Source organism: Lepisosteus platostomus, chromosome 27 (assembly GCF_059453375.1).
Source record: "Lepisosteus platostomus isolate fLepPlt1 chromosome 27, fLepPlt1.hap1, whole genome shotgun sequence".
NCBI lineage: Eukaryota > Metazoa > Chordata > Actinopteri > Semionotiformes > Lepisosteidae > Lepisosteus > Lepisosteus platostomus.
In genome coordinates, this window is record NC_142637.1 from 234,423 (window position 1) to 255,544 (window position 21,122).

Below are 21,122 nucleotides of genomic sequence, written 5' to 3' on the forward strand. Positions count from 1 at the left end.
CAAACGGGAAAGAGAGAGAAGCACTTGCCGCAAGTCCCAAGTTTAATTTCAGTCACAGGAGTTGGTAGAGTGCCCTGTGGTGGACTGGCATCCTGTCTGGAGTGTACCTGCCTTGTGCCTGTGGCTTCCTATGGTAGTCCCCAGCTCCCCTGTGACCCCGAACTGGAAGAAGCAGTTGGAAAATGGATGGATGGAAGAACAGAGCTGAACTGCACATGAACAGATCCACATTCCAGAGCAGCTTTGCAGAAGGTGTTACTTTGATGTTTCAGTAGGTTATAAGCATAAATTAGGCAGACACAAACAGTCCCGCCAGGGCCAATTTTCCCAGAAGCACTTAACTCAAACCTACCTAGTGATGACAATTTATCAGACTGTTGTTGCAGAGTCTGTCAGTGGGGTTTCAAAGTCTCACGTCCCCACGTCGTGGAACAGACACAAAGCGGGAAACTTAATTGTTCCATGAGATACCAATGTAGTTGAGGCACGTGAGCCAAGTGGCAGTATAACCCAATCATTTCACCGGGAGTGCCGTCTATCCTGACCGTTATTGTTCATTTGAATAGAATTTGAATGTTTGAAGGAATTTGAGAACAGATATAATTAAGGTTATGCTCATCTGTTTGGGACATTACTAGATAAGGCATCAGGGGTTAAGCAATGTGAAATATGTTCCCTCTTATGTTTTTCCCCAAGAGGGGGAGGTGTTGGTGTGTTAATGAGCGCAGCCACTCATTTGCCTAAGAGGATGTGCCCTTGCTGTTTGTGGATGTTGTTGTTAATAAAGTTCAGTTCAGGTTCCTGCACACCTGGGATCAGACCTTCCTGTGCTTGTTCCCAACTGACACTTGCTCACTCACACACTACTTTTTTAGAGCATAAGTCACAATTTAAAAATGATTCAAATCGAAAACTGAAATAAATTAGCTTATGATTAAGAACTGGAACAAAACCCAGAAAAGTAGAGTCTCTCAGGACCGGGACTGGGAAACACGACTGTATCTATTGGAGTATTATTTTAATTCTGCTTTGTGGAATTGTATTCCCTTTAAAATGATTACTTCTCTCCTATTTCTGGCCATATGTAGAGAATGGCGTATAAAGGAAAACATGCAGATATGAGCTTGAACCCATATGGTAAAAATAACAAGTATGGGTAAATGGTATTACCATCAAAGAAATCTTCCAAAGGAGCACAACATGTGCAGACAACCTTTAAAATAGGACATTTATTTGGAATCTATTATTGATTAACACCCTGCACAATTTATGGGATGGTATTTAACAAAAAATGATCTTTATTTTGAAATAGCTATTAAACGCAAAGGTAAGTATGGCAAGTACAGATAACACCCGCCAATAAATTAGAATAAAACCCCTTTCTTTCAAATTTGTGTGCTGAGCACCCATGAGGAGAGCAAGTGTTGCAGGACCGGTGGGCGCTGTGACAATCCGCACGTACACACCGCCGCTCTACCGAACCTGAGCGCGGCTCGGGGGCGGGACCCTGTGATTGACAGACCGAGCGGCCAATGAAGCTGCATAGCCAGGCTGCCAGCTGCAGGAAACCACACCAACAGGAATAAGAGATCCGCCGGTCGCCCCCCAGTGCGTGTCAGGGGGTTATTGGAGTACAAAGCAAAACAATCCTCGCAAACCACTGTAGGTATGCAAAAAACAAAGTGACATTCCTCCGTTGTTTACGTTTTCCACTGCAACGGCTCAGTGCCCACAACTTTATTATAAAATAAAATGCACGCTGCTAAACGGGTGCCATTTCGGCCCCGGCAGAATACCCCCAATTAGTACAACACAACGCTCCACCCCTTTGAGCCAACATGGCCTTTACCGAAGAGGCGTTCAGACCCCTGCCTTGGGAAAGAAAACAAGAGGGCATATTTAACTGCACGGAAGGGCCCGGGGGATCGCCCAATCAGAGTCGGCCTTCGCATGACGGTTTGTTAGGTCAGCGACGCCCATTGGCTGCCCTCCTTGTCCGTGAGAGGACGGGCCAATGGGCCGCCGGCCGTGGAGGTCGAGTGGGGCGGTGTCCAATCAGGAGGGGGCGTGAGGCGCAGCGTCCCCCGAGCTCGAGCCGCTGGAGCCCCAGCGCGAGCGCGACGGGAGCGGCGGGACCCTCACAGGCCGGCGAGCCACCCAGGTACGGCAGGAGCACGGCGCCGCCGCGACAGCCTCCGGTCCGCCGGCGTCACGGTGTGTCGGTGACTTATTTTTCGTACCGGAGGGACGAGGTGTGTGCGTGGGGGCAGCGAGACGAAAACTTGTTCCGTTTGCAGATGGGGAGACAATTGCCCTTTTCCTGGGGAGGAATGGACTGTAGTTCCGCACGGTGCAGGTCCGGAGCACTGCGATAAGCTGACAGCAGCAAAGCACACTTTATAGGGAAAAAAAGGCAGGAGAGGTATAAAGAGCATTGTTTCACTTCTAGGGTGAATGTTAATGCTGTGTTTTGCTACAGCGCAGAGAGCACGGTTTGCTTGGTGAACTGCAATTTGTTTTAATAAACAAATAAACAACAGTGTTGTCTGTCTTACCACGAAATGGGCTTTAGTGTGATTGCAGTGTTGAGCGAATTTAAATGAGCCCTGTATCAATGCTAGAACGTTTAATGCATCTTATTATGGAGAACGACAATGGGTACTTTAAATATGTACGCTCAACCAGACGTTTTTAGTAATGTAGTTCCATAAATCGAGTATCGGACGTTGTTAACTTTTTAGTGTTTAAGATATCTGTAATAACCTTTGGGTGCACGGGTGCGATATGAAATTAAGCTTTGGTTCACAATGGGTCAATAATATTATTGTTTTTAAACGGGGTTATTATGGTTTTTATTTAATGTTTTCTGGGGGGCGGCACTGTTCGTGTTTTACGTGAATGTTTTTCCCTGCATCCCTCCTGTTGTTGAACACTTGAGCTAGAAGCGCTCTTCTCTGAAACTTGAATCATCCAGGGGGGATGTTTGCGTTCGGCTGGCGGACCCGGATGCCCGAGCACCACTCTCGCCTGGCCCTGTAGGCATTGTTCGGTCTGTGCAGCCAAGAGTCTCGGTCGAAACTGTATTGTTCTTGAAACTTTTGCGAGCGGGGGCTGTAAGTTTGAGCTTTGCAGTAGCTTGTGTCAACCATCTGAAGTTAGCAGCCGTTGTTGTACCGTTGCTTACTCAACCCACATAAAGGATGGTGTCCATCTAGTTCAATTGATTTTCGTATGTCACGAGTGAAGTGCGCGTGTAGTCAATGGATTGCATTGTCTACGAAATAACGTTTTATCAAGGCAGGCATTAGGAATGGCTTTGGAACCCCCCACGGGTTATTGATTAGTTTAATTTAGACAAACCCTTTAATTTGGTCTGTCTAAACGCGGTGCCTACTGCGGTCTTTGCTTTGGTTTGGAATTAAAGATCATCTTTGTTTCCAGGTCTAATGGTGTGTATGTATCAGAATTGCATTTTGGGATGCGTGAAATGGTGACAATTGAACATTTAAATTAGCTACTGGAAAGCCTGTCACAAAACAGTGTGAAAGTGTCGTGAAGAAGTCTAAGCTTAATTTACAAGACATGTAGCATAGAAAACTTACTTTATGTTGCTTCTTTTGGTCATTCTTTGCAAGTCTACAAGTACTGGGGAACTATTTTGATTGAAAATGTGGAGTTTTAAATGGTTATTGAAATTGCACATCCTACCCAAGCTGTTGTATAAAGCGAATTTGACGTTTTTGGGGTAGCAGTGTTTTCAGCCTTGTAGATTGGCCTTGGCAGAGCTCAGAAGCCGAGCTGGCCCTGGTCAGGACCAGGCTGGGTTGATGCTGTGAGTGGCGGTTGTGTGCCTGTGGGTGGCGCCCTTTTCTAACGGCTTTATTCAGCACAGGGTTGCGAGGGAGCTAGAGCCAGTTCAGGCAAGTAACAGGTGCAAGGCAGCCTCTTCGATTTCACTTTGTTTAGTTTTATCTGGAAAATGTGCTTTAAAGCCTGTGATGGATTGGCATTGCGTCCCTGGGGTCCCCTGCCTTGTGCCTGTTGCTTGCTGCGATTCTGTGACCCGGAATTGGACGAAGTGGTTAGGAACAGGTTGGAAGGATGTCTTTTAAAGCCACCGCTTATCCATGTCTGTAAGCAGATTTCGTAGCATGTTTACCTGGACCTCGAGTATCTGTTAAGCCTGTATCTGTTATCGGTGGTGTTTTGGTATCTGCTGGGTGGCTCAGCCAGGGAAGGTGCAGGTGGAGCCCCGTTATCTCCCCTTATCTGGTCCAGCCTGCTGTGCCCCTCCTCCAGGTGACACTCGCCTTCCTGCGGAGGCACTCTGGATCCTGCTGTGTGTGAGGTCGTGAAGGGCTCAGGGCCTGATGGCAAAGGCTGTTCTGCACAGTCCTCGTTCCCTTTGTTTGAAGGAAGTCATTGTAACAAATCATTAACAGGCTGTCTTAAATCTTGTGAGTATTTAGATCTCCTGCAGCCTTCCATTAGTTATCACCCCTTTTGCGGTGTTACTTCTTAGGGAGTTTTTTTCTGCCCTCTACCCCTGATGGTTACTGTTACATTACACTACTGTTTCTCTGTTACATTACACTACTTGACAGCAACTTATTTCCTTTTGACTTATTGTCTTGTTTAACCCTGTCTGTAAACTAGTTGTGAATGGAGCTGTACAAATATACTGAACTGAGCTGTGCATTGATCCCGGAGTTGCACTGAAATGCAGTCATAAGGTTCTCGAGGTCCATGGCCTCTTAAGCCTTTCATTCCAAAGGAGCTCTTATTAGCTAATTGAACAAATTGTTCACTTAACCTCACTGGCCTTGCTTAGATATGGTTTTAAAGAGACCCTCATCCCATTGGACTGATATCAAACTGCATTTGGAAAAGTGTAGCCAGTCTCGGAGGGACCCCAGGGGAGGACAGAACTGCCCTCCTGAGTGGAGACCACTTGGCTCAGCTCATCCCGGCCCAGAGCTGGGGTGGGCGCTAGTCTGTCCAGCTTTGCTTTAGGAGCTCCTGGTCTCAAATTCATAATAGAAATTTATCTATCCAAAAATACACCTGTTACATTGTGCATATAATTTATATTGATCTCATCATCATAAAAACAAAAAGCTGGAGTATAATTCCAAAAGAACAGTTCTGACTTAGGTGATCCTGTACGTTTAGGAGGCTGTATCTGAATGAAGGTGTGTACGTGGGTTCTTATTAACCGATTGGAAAACGTGCACTCCTGCTAGCTGTGCCTCTCGGGAGGATGCTGCTCTATTAACCCAGGAGTGAGAGAAAATCCCCAAGCCCATTTCCCTTTCCCTACTCTCGAAAGTGGCACAAGTGGAAAGTGATTGCGCAAGTGATCTTTGTCCTATCAACACGTTATGCCCACGCCTTTGGGAGAAATGGACCCAGCCACTGCTCCTGCCTTAACGCTTTCAGGAATTGCATAGGAAGTTTGGAACATCCACTGATTACCTAAAGTGGCTGAAAAGAGAATCATGGCTTCTTGGCTACAATGAAGAAATGTGCCATACAGTACATGTTTCATTGCGCTTTGTGCTAAGGATGGCAGTGATTTGTTAAAGATTGAGATGCCCATTCAGGGGGGAAGAAGGACTGTGAAAAAAGAAAATAAATAGCATTTTTCTGGGTTTTTGTCCTGCCTGATTTTAATTTTCTTGCAGTGCTGAAATATGGAGAAAGAGGTGAAGTTGCTGACATGCCTCACTGTGTGGAAAACTTAGCATACTGACCTGTTGGATAGTAGCCTATTCATGGTTTTACTAGATGTAGATCACCATGCAAATTAGTAGTAGTACAAGAGTACCTGACATAAAATCAGGCTGTTTAGTTATCAAACAATTCTATTTACCTCCAAGTGTGAATCATATAACCCCTGGGATGGGTGTACAATGTTTCAAAACAATGTTTCCCATGCCTGTCAAAACACTTGTTCTGTCATTTAGTATCCAAGTAGCAATTCAAATGCAAGCTTCAGGTCAGATCTTAAATATTGGCACATATATAAGCCTGTAGCCTGTATATAACTAAGCATAAAAGATGTTACCCTAGGTGTCTTTCGTGTTTGTGAATCTTGGGAGCAGATACTTGGATACTCCGGACTTTGTCTAGTATTTAATATATGATGCTGTACTACAGTGTGGAAACTGTATAGGAGCAAGAGCTGGTTTGGTTAAGGATAGCCTCAACCTGTTACCACGATCCCAGTTGCCTGCACTCATTAGTGAGCACAAGAATGACTTTTTGTCCTTTTTATAACAAATAGCTGTCTTTAATTTTAAGTAATTTGAGGTTGAAAAGCAATTCCAATCACAATTTCACAGTTTGTCCAATAATTTACCTGATGCTCAGCTCCTCCCACCAATCTGTCTCCGGTCCAGTCAGACAGACGTGAGGGCTGTGACTGCCCGATGCATTAGCTTGTGTTTCTTTCACTTCCCAACAAAATCTGGACATTTGAAACTGGCGTTTTTTTGTTCTTCCAGTTGGGCACCTCTAGTTCTGAATTCCATTCTGTTTTTCCAGTAAGATGAACAATTTGAACAAACGATTAAGATTGACAGTTTCACGACGCGTTCCACTTCTTGGTCAGTTTGCAGTGCAGGAGGGATGTGGCAGTTCCTGACAGCCAGAGGGGTCCCTGCTCAAGTCGGGGTGACCTAACTCCAGCGGGGCCGGGCCTGTTGTGTTCTGCTGTTTTGAGGACACTAATGTTATAGTCCATGTCAATCGGTGACGTTTGGACCATGAGTATCCAGCTGCTGAGTGTGTGCAAATACCTTTAGTGGTTGAGTTGCACAGGATTGTGTGGCTGTTCACTGTCTATTAAAGCACCATTGACATCAGCCACTGTGTCGGTCGTACCACTTGTCAGAGTGTGTTTACACCTACAGCCGTGGCGAAAACAAAGCATCCTTTTGCTGGTTTAAATATGCACAATGCTGCAGGGTTTCTTCCAGCACTGTTGAAATGTTTTCTTTCGTGCCGTGGGATATTTTATTAGAAGTAGTAGACCACAGTAGAAGATTCTCAAACCTGGTTCCTGTAGAGCCTTGCGTTTTGATTTGTATTCACAGTTAACAATTATCACAATTACAATTGTTTTCTTAAATATTTTCTTCACCACGTTAACATGATTTTTTTGAAAGGTCTTTTGCAGTTGATTGCTGAAAACTTTCACTTTCTCAAATAGTTATAAACTGAATTGTGAAAGTTATGCATGTTTGAGTAAGTTATTAACATTAAATTCAAATTCAAGACAAATTGAAAGTATTGCTTTTGAATGTCGACCCCATTCCTTGATTAAAACCTCATTTTCATATTTAATATTGTTAAACATAGTGTGCAATTCTCTGAAATGTTCTGGAGTGTATTGAAGGAAAGAGCAGAATATTCTGATTGCGAAATAGTTGTTTGTACAATGTGCGTAGTGAATTCATTACAATGGTTGAAGTAAAATATACTTTATGGGCAATAGTGAGCAAACTTGTAGACAGTAAAAGGGCAATGACTGATGTACTAAATGCATTTTTAACTCTGGTGTTCCTTTAAGAGGAATAAGTCAACAGCATGCCCTAGGCAGGGGAAGGACACAGTGTAATTATTATCTATATCTATATACATAGGTAGACATGCTGCAGGTGCTACCTGCACTCAAGATTAATACCTCTACAGGGCCTGACGTCCCACGAATTCCACTTAAGGAAATGAGACATGCTTCCAAAAACTGTGATCCAAAAGGTTAATGCTTAAAGTCACAGTCTGAAGACAGGCAACTTTTTTTATTGGTTTGGTTATTATAATATCTGACACCACAATGTGGAACATTTTTAAAACATGGATGTGGAGTTAACGAATTGATTATGCTGTGCTAACAAGCTAGCTTATAACTGTAAAAGTTAAATATTTGCCTCCTTGTTGGTGTAATTAGCTTGACCATGGAAGTTGTCATGGAAGCTTGACCATGGCTATTATTATATGTTAGCCATCTTCCTTTAGATGCTGGTATACAATGTTTAAAACAGTCCTTTTACACACTTTAACTGCACATACACACCTGCAGTAGGTGTTCATTGTAGCAGTTATAGCATTAAAATGTATTGATCCCTGTTCTACAATACTGAGAAGTCATGTGAGGAGCTAACAAACATACCTCTAAATGTGATAGTACAACTTTTCACTGATCCCACATAAGAAGAGCCGGCATCCAAGGATTTTTCTGAAGCTGTTAATTTCTAAGCTAGTTACTTGACCAAAAATGTAAATGAGGGACATCGAGTATATTGAAAACAAGGAATTCCTTATGTAAATGCATAAAAATGGCCCCCTTTTGTTAGCAACCTCTTGGCCTATTTACCCCTTTTTGTAGTTCATTGATGCAAGGATCTCATCCAGCCTTATTGTAAAAAAAATCAAGGTAATGGTCTTTCAGCACCCTACATTGTGCCACGTGTTAATTTAGCAGATATCCCAGCATGCTTAGGGTTATGTGTAAAAGTGCAGGACAGGCCTTGTTGCCATAATGATTGATGCAAGGCTACAAGAGGACAAGAGACTGTTGGGGCATGTTTGGCTGGAACTTCCATAGCCATGGCTGCTCAGCTTGCTGATGTTTCATTAGTAGTGGTGCCTAAGGGAATGTCAGTGTGGAACTCCAAGGGAAAGATTAAATCAGCAGAGAGCCACAGTAAGAGGGAAGTGTATACTCCAGGATCGTGATATCCATACAAATTGCTTTTTACACCTGGCAATGCACGTTTGTGAGTTGTGTGCTGCAAAGAGCACAGGCAATGGGCTACCAAACAGTGGAGAGAGATGACATGGTCAGACGAGTCAAGTTGCACCACACAATGTAATCTACAAATGGATTGCACGTGTGGAGCTGACCAGAATGGCTCTCAGCTCTGAGTGCTTGGCTCCAACAGTGAAGGGTTCTGGTGGTTCTGTAATGTTATGGGATGCATTTTACCGGTATGGTTTGCACAACTGATATACTTAGAAGTCAAGGACAATGCTAATCAAAATTTAATGGTACTGAATAATCATCTATACCCCATGTTGCAGCATTTCTTTCCTGCCGTGAGGGTTGTCTTCCAGGTTGACAATCCCACCCACACAAAAAGTAGACCTGTGGTTGTTTGGTGGTTTGATGAGTGTGAACAAAGGGCATGTTGCAGATGTTATCTGTATGTCATGGCCTTAACCCTTTGAATCATGCGTTCCATGGAAATACGTTTCCCCGCAGTTGATAGGACACTAGTCCATTGCAGGCTTGCATGCCCAGCAGCACTGATACCTGCTTACTCAGGTGGGTGGAGTTGAGCAACCAGAGTAAAGTTCTTTGTTCAGAGATTGGACAGCAGTGACAATATTGGGCTCATAAACTGCCCTCAGATAGTCCAGTTTTAAACAGGAAAAATGTTGGTTCAAAACTAGCCTGAACACCACCTGCAGATTCTAACCTGTGGGTGAATATCTCACTGCCCAAAAATAACTTTCCTGCCTGGAATACTCTGGCACTGTCCTTGCTGAGTTTGCAGAAGAGGCTGAAGAAAAACGGATGTGCTTTCTTTTGGAGAAGCTTTCTTTTGATAAAAGGGTGTTTGTTCACACTTCACTATAGACACAAATAGTGTACAGAGACCATGTGTTGATCATGTGTCTGGTTTAAATATTTCAGCATTCAGTATTTAATTTTTATAGCCTGTTTGCTAATGTCAGGATTGGGCATGTATGGTTTCAGTGCTTTTGCCCTCCGATGTGCGTAGCAGTTTTTCCCTCAAGGTATTTCTGGGTCATACCTGTTAAAAGTACACAGAATTTATTAGGTTCACATACCTCTTATGTAACTTAATTCCCATGTACCTGTGAAATGTGTAGATGTTGATCATGCCTTCTTGGAACTGTGAATAGGTTTGCACTTCTAGTGATGTGGAATTTGCTGGAGGCAGCTTGCAGAGACGTGCAGTTGCTTAACTCATTGCCTGCTGGTTCATACTACACGAGTGATGACAGGAAGAAGCCATTTCATGAAGGATCTCTGGCAGCCAGTGTTACTCCAGACACCTGAAACTGTGCAAAGAATTTTAGTTCAGTATTTAAAAGCTGTGGTTTCATTTGCACGTATAATCTTTACTTCTTTGCGATGTTCTGTACACTTTAAGGCAGCTTTATTGGCAGGCTCAACGGTGGACAGTGGGAAGCTTTAACGCACATCATTGCAAACCTGTCCTGAAAGGTTCAGAGCATTTGCATTTGTGGAGTGAGGGTGAAGGATCAGACCTCCGCCCTGGTTTTCAGTGAAGTTAGTGAGCAAGGCAGGGCTGGATTGCTTCAGATATTGTGTGCTAATCTGTGATTTTGTCATGGTTTTCATATATTTGCAACTGGACTTTGATGTGATAACAGTCATTGTATTTTAAAATGCTGTGTACGTTTCATATTGTTAAAGAACAGTGCTGAAATTCTGTCTTAATGTAACAGTAACAAAAGCACAGATCTGGCATCCTTACCTCTTTGACTCAATTTTGTTCCCTTCAGTTTTTGTACAGAAATGTGTTTGTAATTAGTGTGGTACTAGATGTCACTTTTTTTCTGCTCTTCTTTAAAGTGAAACCAGTCTTTCCTCCTCGGAGGCCTGTTTCCTGTATTTAAATGTCCAAAGGAAAATAAACAGTGCTTTGTTTACAAGTATTGGAAAATGTCCTCACAAAAAAATCTTATTTCCCCCCTTCCCAGACTTCCCAATTTGTTGAATTGCAGATATGTACATTTTTTAAGTGAATATTTTTAATACAAACTTGAATTCTCAAACTGTCAGTACAACTGGTGGTAAAAACTGCAAAGAAAAATCTAAAATAAAACTTGTAAAACTGTATGAAAAAATTATACAATCTTTGGCAGACCTCTCCCTGCTGTGAGATTTTCTTCCAGTTCTGAGCAAGGTGCACAATGAACTGGCCTGGTTTTAGCGATGTAAGAAACTTTAAAGCTAATGCAAACAGGTTTCCTGTTCTTGAAAGTAACTATAGAGAAAATGAAACCCTCTTTTGCAGACAGAAAAACAGTATAGTTTGGAGTGTTTGAATAAGAATGAATTTGTGAGTTTGGCCGTGGTCAGCCAGTGCAGTACCCTCCGGTGTGCAACATTATCATAACTCTTGGGAATGTGTTTCATGATGCATTCTTAATCACCAGTGTAGAATTATGTTGAGGGGGAGAGTTTCCTCATGTATTACACAGTTCCAGAAACTTGATTTGTTGGCTAGATTACTTGCAGTTTAGAAGACCTTTCTAAGGAAAAAGGAAGTTTTGTAGTTTTTCTCTTCGTTCATCTTCAGGCTATGATGTTTTTCCGAATTGCCATGTGTGTACGCACATCACTGCTTCGACCCGGTATTTTTTATGTTGTATTAAATATACCTATTGTGATATGATTTTCCATATAATGTTCAGTTTGTTGTTGTTGACCATGTGAAAAACATCTGGTGTTTTGAAGGCCTCATATCTTTAGCTGTGTATTTTTGTCACAGGTCTTTCATTCTTCTACCTGTTTCCCAGATGTGAAAAACATGACTGTAGTGAAGTCTCATCTTCAACAGCATAAAATCTATTTTTCCTTGTGTGCTGTACAGAAATCCAATCTAAAACGGATACATATATTGGATGCTATCTCTGTTATTGTTTAAATTTAAAAATAAGGTAAGACTAATATCCCCTTCCCATCACACTGCTTATGATCCTGTGGGTTTTAATTGTGTAATTTACTTTAGATGCAAACTCCTGTCATTCAAGATGCAGTTCATTACTGCAGTGGACTACTGTCTAGGATGCTGACTTCATCAAATCTTTTAGACTCATTTGAGAATCACATTGGTGATGTGAAGAGATGTGTGGAGGCAATGCCAACCACTGTGCCATTTTGCTTTAAAAAAAATCTTTCTGTATATAATTTATTTGCACTTTTGGTTAGTTAGAACCAAAAATTGTTTTTAAGTTCAGGAAATATCATCTTGTTATGAAGCTTGATTCTTTGGATAAGTTGAAGACACTTACATCTTGGCTCAGTGCAATGTGTTAGGAGTAGCTTACCAAATACAAGGTTTTGATCCATAAGAAATCCTGGAATTCTTTGGCTACGTATTTATAGGTTTAATGTTTGGAAGAAACAAGTGTACTATAGAGGGCTAGGGGTGAGGGCGGTGTCTGCTATTTTTCACTCCTAATCTCTGCTTTCTTCTGGAGAACTACATCTCCAGGTGACTTTCACTGCCCAATAAGAAGATAAGGTTATAAACAAGAGAAGCTCAATCTAACACAACTAAATCTAGGTATTGGATCAAGGTGTTTCTTGAAGGATATTAGTTTTGACGGCCTGGCTTGGTTGCTTTTTCCTCCCACAACCTAAGTGAGTGAGCAAAAGGCCTCCTGGTCTCAGTTATTGTAAATACAATCTAAGCCCACCCAATTTGAACTATCAGTGCATGCTTTTCACATTGGCTCCCAGCTATGAGCTCTATCATTGCACACAGAAGACTGAGGTGTAGGCAGATGTATCTGAGCCCTTCATTTTGTAGGGCGGCGCAGGCAAGACCCGGAATCGGAAATGCAGAATTCAGCACGAAATGTAGAAGAAGAGGCTGCAGGGCTTGTGACACTATAAGACTGGAGAATCCAGATTAATCCCCCCCAGCAATCGGTGATGCATGGCTCTCTGTGTGATTAGCTAGCTTTTCACTTCTGTCTCCTTTACAATGACTAAAAGATCTCTGTAGATCTTTAAAGTGCATTGTTTTGAGACTATTGGAGATTTATATTTAACTCTTCTATGTTTTATGACTTGGATCAAACATAACCATTTTTTAAAATGAAACGTTTTGTGATTTTTGAGGGAGTGAAATACGCTTGTGTAGTTATCTTGATGCAGATGTTCAAACTCATGCATCAGTAATCCAGCAGAAAACAAGCAGTTTCAGGAACAGCAATGTTTTTTCTTGGTTGAGGTACGTTGCTTTCCTCAGATGAATCTTAATTATAATTTATAGCGGAGGTTTCCCAGGAAGCTGTGTGCAGCTATCAGCCTGAGCCAGAGAGGGAGCTGGTGTCGAACCGACAAACTAATCACTAATATGAAGATTTGATCACTTTCATTGCTTAACTGCCGCACTGTAAAAAGCAAATAGAATTTAGAATTTTTTTGAAAAACAAAACGATCATTTCTTCCTTCACAATGTGCTTGCTTCTATTTAATTTACTAGGCTAGGTAATTTTCTCTTGTTTTCTGGTGTTATGTTAATAGTGCCCTTTCCATGCAGACTGAATTTATTCCTTTATTAGTCTTGCATGTGAACGAAAGTTCCTGACACGCTTGGATAACTGAAGTAGTCCTTGTGAAATCAAGTTATTCTTGTCGACACACACCACCCTTTCAGAAGACTTCCTAAAACTTTTGCATAACCCTGTTCCAGTCTGAAGGCCCCATCTATTCTAGCATTGGTTGTTGAAATGTGACTAAAAATGGTAAATATGGACAGTGTTTATATTTAATTCAGTTCTTGAGACCCTCACTCAGGACCGCTTCCAGATAATGCGAGGCAAGTTAAAAAGTCAAGCTCACTCCTGGTTGGAGCCATTCAAAGCCAGAATTCCCATAGAAGCAAGTTTGCATGTTGGAATGGGGCAAAGTTGAGCACAGCAAGATAAATTCTGTGCCTGGATGCTCTAGGTTTGCTATTAGGTATGTTTTCAATCATGAAAGCCTACTCACTTCACAGAGCTAAGCCTCCTCTGGTCTGCTGTGTGATCATTTTATAACCTGAGACCCAGTCTACCAGTTCCCTTGAGTGTTGGAAATCTTAGATGGATATAATCAGGTTCATTAAGGTCTGTGCTTTGTTCATTGGGGGAATGTCCTGTGGGGGTAAAAGGTGCACGTTTTAATCAAATTAGTGTTTCTCTTTACTATCGCAGTAGGAATATTCATTACTTGTGTTGCTCAGTGAAGGAGACGCAAGCTGTAAGTTAGCTGTTTTAGCAGGTTTTCTTAGCTGAATATAAATTTTAATTGATTTGGATGTACAAAATTGTTTTGCATTTAAGTGGGTGATTCTTATACCTTTATCTCAGTTGTTTGGTAATTATCCTTCTCTTAGCTTTTTAAGTCTGGTGTTTGTGCAACATGGTCAGTAAGTTTGTGGGATTCAATGAAAACTTAGTGACAGTTTGCATACACTTCTCTGTCATGTCATATTGGATTGCGTTGATGATATGACTCAGGCCTCAGTCATGGCATTGAACCTCAACTCTGAATGAGGACTTAGAGGTTGAGCCACACTGGAGCTCCTCGCTGTTAACAACCTGGGTTTCTAGTATCTGATGCTGTCCACTGGTGCTGGCTTGTGGTTTTCTTCTGCTCTTAGCTGACCTCCACCAACAGTGTCACACCTACCTCAGTCATCCTAGGCAGTGTTCTTCTGGATCTCTTTCTTCAGTGCTTCAGAGAAGTGTCTGCCGTTCTTTTTAGATCTAACACCCTTATCTCCTCTCTTTATCTCTAGTTTGCATTGATGTAGGGTTTGGAACTTCTAAGTGACACAAAGCGCAAGGGTCAGAATTGTTCCTGTATAGATTTTCAACAATGGCTGCATTTATCCTTGGACTTAAATTGGTTTCAGTTCTGTGGAGAGATACTTTGTCACCTGTGGATGGGTCTTACTTATTTGTAACAGTGTCTGGTTTAGAAACTGGGCATTTTTCTTTAAACATTGCAAAAGACAAGACTACAGTCTCTTCTGCTTCCTGTTTGTTCTTAAACCACAACCTGCTCTGTGCTGTCATTGTCACAGAAGTGAAATGGGGCTCTTAGACACGTGTGCCTAAAAGAATTGCGATTTAAGATAAATCGGAGTCTTTTATACTGGAGTAACATGGCTAAAAAACTACATTTTCCTCTTTATTATACAGTACATGCACATGGTGACAATGATTGGATGCATTTCTTCTGATACCCAAAATATTTTTAAAGATATGATAAAAATTCTTAACTTCATGATGTTGTATGACATTGTAGAAATTAAAGCAAAGCCTATGAGAGGAATTCTATGAGAGAATTTAAGCAAAGATATGTGAGGAATTCACTCCTTCTTTCAGGATTAACCAACTTGAAAGCCTGTTCTAAGTAGTTAATTGGTGTGCATATTTACAATACCTCCTGATACAGTAAATTCCATCCTTCTAAAGTAAACACAGTTTCATTTCTGCTTCTAAAGTATTCAATGACTACTTAATTGAATCCATTCTCTGGTTCTAAATTGCCAACATCCATACAACTTTGAAAAAACAATCCATAGGTATAATTCTAATCCACTAAAAAAAACCTCTTCATGTTTGTTCATACTTGTTGTAGACCAGCCTCTAAAGGACTTCCAGTTCTTTCCATGACCTGCTGTTACAACCGGACCCTCAGTTCTTAGCAGGCTCAGTATTGGAATTAAGGATTGTTTTGTGACTTTGCATATTCTATGGCGTGAGCTTCAGGGAATTGTAGTGCTGACTTGTTTTTGATTACTCTTATTTCGCATAAACTGTTTTTACGGGGATGGGGAATCCTTTCAGTCCTGTTTTATTTTGTGTGATTGCTGTTTGTTCTGTTTCAGGACTGCAGCCATGGCCTCCGAAAACCCAAATGCCCAGAACCCAGGCTGCAAGATCATGACGTTCCGGCCTACCATGGAAGAGTTCCGAGATTTCGGAAAGTACATTGCATATATTGAATCCCAGGGAGCCCACAGAGCTGGACTGGCAAAGGTAGCCATAGGGTGTTTGTGTGCCTACTTGTAATATACATTTGCTACAGTAATTGTGAACTGTTAGGTGGAATATTTAGTACTAACAGTTTTTAAGAAGTAAACTTCCACCATTCAATGCACTGTTTAATTTAGGTAAAAAAGCACAGAACTGTTTACCAATTTTTTACATAACACTGTACTTCAATTACAGTAAGCCACCTGCTTGGTTATTCAACACTTAAAAATGCATGTTTAAACTATGATGAATCTCTGGGGTTATTCATGTTCATGTTTTTGATTGATCTTTTGAAGTAGAATTACTTTCTTCTGTCTCTTTGTGTAAAAACGCAAAACGCAACAACACCATCGAGCTTAGTTCTGAAGGATCACAGCTTCTCTGCCTCCAAAAGGCGTTTTGCTCATTTGTTGCAAAGTTGGTTTAAAAAGATGTTTTCTAGCAATGATGAAAAACTACCTTACGTTTCTACTAGCTTTCTGCTCACATCATTTAAAACAGTGGCTATGGTAAACTTTTTCATCACAGTTGTTTTATGGTTTTAAAGCCTTCCTAACAGAAGAGTTTAAGTTCTTGTTATCTGTGTTCATAGCCATTTGATTTAGGATAAATCTGAGTCTTTTGTACTGGAGTAACATGGCTGAAAATGAGGGGATGTGATCTGAATTTTCAATAGAAACCACAAGATACTGAGATCCTGACATTCGAGGGGGGGAAAACCCGGGGAGATGGGTGTTCTGGCTTCATCCCACGTGTCTTGGTTCTCCAGGTTATCCCTCCGGAAGAATGGAAGCCTCGGAAGTCGTACGACTCCATCGACGAGATGGTCATCCCTGCGCCCATCATGCAGGTTGTGACTGGCCAGTCTGGCCTCTTCACTCAGTACAACATCCAGAAGAAGTCCATGACGGTGGGCGAGTACCGCAAGCTGGCCAACAGCGAGAAGTACGTATGCCTGCTGCGTGTGCTGCGCTTCTGGTGCAGTGTAAGACCACTGCAGGGTGTGTGTCCAACAGCCTCAGGCTGCTTAAGGCAACAGGCCCAAGCACTGCCAACGCTAAAAATGCTTTGTTTAAAGGAACATTTCATGTGTAAGTCAAGGTGGCAAAGGGCAAAATGTAGAATTACCGAATTCCCTCAGTAAATAAAGTAAATATAGGGGTGTAACAGCTTCTTGTTGTTTACATCCTGACAGAATGTAGAACCAACTCATTCATTCTTGTTTGCTCTAAAATGTGTGTACTGATGCTCAAAGTACCACTTGCCTCTTGCCAGAAGCAACAGTGCAGAGTTCTGTGACCGTGTTGCTTCCTGCCAGAGAAAGTGACAAATGCCCACTATTTCCAAAACTGACAGAAAGACGTCTATTTTCCTGTTTATTATATAATCTAACATGTTGAGGTATATGACATCTGGCATGAACAAATGTTATTATACAATGTTAACAGTTTCACCTTGGAGATGTAAGCCGTTGATTGTAATGCTACAGGCCTGCAGTGTGGACAAAAGCTTTTGGAGAGACTGAAGCACTGGAAGGGAGGGAGGGTATTAAAGCTCAGTAACACCCTGTTTCCACTGCTGGAGAAACGGGACGCGTTTCCTGCTGCCCACCAGCATGCCTGCCTTGCCATGTGCTCAGCCTGACAGCGTGGGAACAAAATGTAAAAGCAAATGCACAAACTACAAGCTAACTCGCATGACCTGCAGTGATGAATGAAAACACCTCGCTTTCTTCCAAAGCATAGGCATTTATCCTCAGTCCATATTTGTTTCTTGTTTGGCACATTGGGTCACGGATTTTATTGTGTAATATTTAACAGCATCTGTGACTTAGTAATTATAAATCCTGTGCAGGCTGTGTGCACAATGCAATGCTATATTTTCAAAGCCTTCTTCACCACTTTATTAGCTCATTGAATATTCCAGGAGTATTTAGTAAAATATACGTTTGCATAATCAAAAAGAGTATAAAAAGTTCTGTCTCTGCCGAAAGCCCGGTAAACATTTAAAAAGCTGCCAATTCACAAAAAAGAACCTTGCCATTAAAAGTGGAGATAACAGTACTGGATGCACATATGAATTACTTTAGAAATTGTACAGACTCTGCAAGCTGAGTACATTAGTTTTCTTGTAACTCAATTTTAATGGCTTGGGTTGTCTTATGAATTGTTTGTTCTTTCCACAGTGTCTTTATTATAAAAAATAACATTGTGAAATATTTTTCTTTAATGATCCCTTCCACCTTCTAGCTGCAATCAGTGCCTGTTATCCCCTAGCACGGTTCACCAGGCTCAAACCACCTCTGGTCTCGAACATTCTGGTGTAAATCAGTCGGTGAAGCAGTTTCTCACTCCTCCACCTGATTTGCTGTGTAGAGGGGCTGTCCTTCACAACACCTTTGACTATATCTGTAATGCGGCAGCACAGAACAAATGACAGGCAGGAATGTGTTGTTTCCAGCACCTCATACCGACATTTCGGCTGTGCACCAGAGTGACCATCTGGCTGGGTGGTGAGGCATTGAGACTCGTTGTCTGTGGCCTGTCGCATTCATGCTGATGCAACAGTAGATATATTATTTTGCTGTCATTGTGTTCCAGCTTTCTCATGTTTGTGTAACTTTTATTTGGCAGCAGTGGGAAGAAACGCCTGAAAGGCTGGTATGTCTGAGATTCAAGTACAGATCTGAAACGAGGTGGAACCTAGAAAGTGTTTTCCTTGAGAAAAACAGGTCTGAGTTGAGGGTTCATCTTAACCTCTCGTTTTACGGAACAGGTTCATGAAACACGTTAAACATGAAAATAGGTTCATATAGAAATTCCAAATATATTGCATTGCTTTTGATACACATTCTGATTGTCTACAGTGTCTTTGTTGCTACACATTACAGAAAGAGAATCTACATGTTCTGACCAGCTTTTTACAGATGCTGATGTTGATTTTTAAATCTGTGAGTTATTTTCTCCTTGAGATATTTCCTTCTCAAGCCTGTGGCACCAGTGGGAGACGTGTGCACCTCACAACCGCACCGCAGACCTGCAGTGTTCCTGCAGGGATCAGAGGCTGCTGTGTCACGTCACGCAGACTGATACTAATCCTCTCATCGCTACTCTCTCCGCCGGGCACTGCTGTGGCCACACTCGGCCACTGGCACAACCTTGTCTTAAACCCACAACACCTGGGTCATAGGACAGCCTGCACTCAACTGAACACTTTTATTGGTTGAGCCACTTGGGTGCCTTTCAATAGTTCTCTTCCCACGAGCCTACTCCGTCACAGTGGCTCCACCTTACAGAGAGCACCGTCGAATTAAATAACGTGGCTCTGTCCGTCTTGCTCCTTTCTCTTGCAGATACTGCACTCCTCGCCACCAGGATTTTGAGGATCTGGAGCGAAAGTACTGGAAGAACCTGACTTTTGTTTCTCCTATTTACGGAGCAGACATCAGTGGCTCGCTTTACGACAAGGTAAGCGTGGCCCGAGGGATGGACATATCCCTCGCAGAGCAAGGTCGTGGTAGATGCAAGTAGAAATGCTGGGAAGCAATAGATAAGCTCAGAGGTGGCCTTACTCTCCAGCTGCTTGTGTCTAAAGGCAGATTTAGCGATTATTTGCTCTGAGGATTTTTTCTATTGACAGCTGTGGCAGCGTTCATGTTTTAAATGCAGTGTTGTTCAGTATTCCTGCATGATTCCACTGAGGACTGGTGGTTTGAAGAATGACAAATTTGTCATTCATCAATTTGTTGCTTTTATAAAATGCAGCTTACATTTGTACTTTATACAGTTTATACAGTTGTTATACTGGAGTAATTGGAATGAAGTACCTTGCTCAAGGTTATAGCTGCAGCGCACAGTATTTCGACAGAATGGTCGAGTTATTAGACCACTGCTGCCATGTTTCACAGGATCTGGTCACTGACAGCTGTCAATTTAAAAAGTAAACTTCTATAAAGAAAAATATTTTTTTAATATGCATAATATTAAAATTGAATGAAACTGTAGAATTTTTTTCATCCGAAGCTTAACTCACACAGACACCTTATATGCTATTAAATGTGCCCGCTGTTAAGATTGGTACCCTGTTGTAACAGAGAGCCTTGATCTCCACCTAGTGGTCATAATGTGAATGCACAGTGGATGGTTTAGTGGCAGCTATTTGGTCCTCCTCTGCAAAAACCAAAATATATATGGGAACTCGGTTTACATAAATCCAGCTTTGTTAAAAGGTGTGCGGCCCAGGGTGTTCATTCTATAAAATATTGTTTATACTGAGTGACCCCACCTTTCCCGGAATGTTACAGGACATTTTTTTTTTAATTTCATTTTAGCAAAATGTTTATAGATATTATAAAGGGACTACAGTTCTGACATCTCCACCCAGGACATCCTGAAAGCTGTGGACACTAAGCTCTTCACTTAATTTTTTTGCTGATTCAGCTTTATTACAAAGTAATGAAGAATCACTTAAGATAATCATCTTTTTTTCAATCTGAAGTAATACTGTCTAGCTCTAATTTGTTAAATTCCTTTTCTATAATTTGTTAGTTTTATTAAACACTTTACAAAGCAAGTGAGAATTTAAGTTGAATAAAGGAATTTACAGAGGCCAGATTGTACAAGCTCAAAGTGGAACTTAACTGAAATACCGGGGAAAACTGGGGCTGACTCCTATGGAAAATGCCTTAGGATTTTCAATGATTAAATACTTCTAAAGTAATACACCTCCTGTTACAGCACAGTCTCTGTTGTCAGCATACTGAGGCATTGGTTTGAAAATTCCCGTCTGTGAGGAACAGCACCACCTGCTGGTCAGGGTTGTCAAATGCTGATCTGCTTGGAGAAGGAAACAAACTCGGTCATCACCCCTTGGCAGATTGTTTACCAGCCAGAAACCTTCATTTGGATGTAATGTTTAAAAGCATTATAGATATGATACAGTGTATTGGGATTCTATTATGTGCATTAGTATATTAACAACTGCAGGTATTGCTGTTTTTTTCATATTGTGATTCAAAATATCATAGCATGTGTTAATGTGCACACCCTCATTGCAAACCTTCCCCCAGGTCTATTATGATGAGGTTTGACTGCGCTCTGTAATTTACCTAAAGGCACAACATTGATCCAGCTTAAATAGCCCTGTTTAAAAATAAACATAGCTAGCGGCAATAGTGAAAGGGCAAGATCTGTTACAGAGAGCTAGTGCGGGCTGCCAGTCTTTATACCCCAGCCCCAGACAAGCTGTTCACGTGTACAGTAGATTCCTCGTGTACCCTGGAGTTGCTGCTTTCAGCCAAT

At 41.7% G+C, this 21,122-nt stretch overlaps 1 protein-coding gene across 3 annotated transcripts in view; it reads left to right on the forward strand.

The window, feature by feature from the left end:
* Positions 1-2,019: 2,019 nt before the first annotated feature.
* The window catches only part of kdm4b (lysine (K)-specific demethylase 4B), a 125,814-nt gene continuing 106,711 nt past the window's right edge, over positions 2,020-21,122 (forward strand). Inside the window, exons 1-4 of one of the 3 annotated variants that reach the window (XM_088622450.1) lie at positions 2,020-2,161; positions 15,675-15,825; positions 16,592-16,767; positions 19,175-19,289. In XM_088622450.1, the coding sequence (XP_088478576.1) occupies positions 15,685-15,825; positions 16,592-16,767; positions 19,175-19,289 (432 nt within the window). In that variant the 5' untranslated portion in view covers positions 2,020-2,161; positions 15,675-15,684. Of the gene's footprint in view, positions 2,253-2,301; positions 2,423-15,674; positions 15,826-16,591; positions 16,768-19,174; positions 19,290-21,122 lie in introns of those variants that run through there. The other 2 variants (XM_088622451.1, XM_088622452.1) reach the window with 2 other exon arrangements.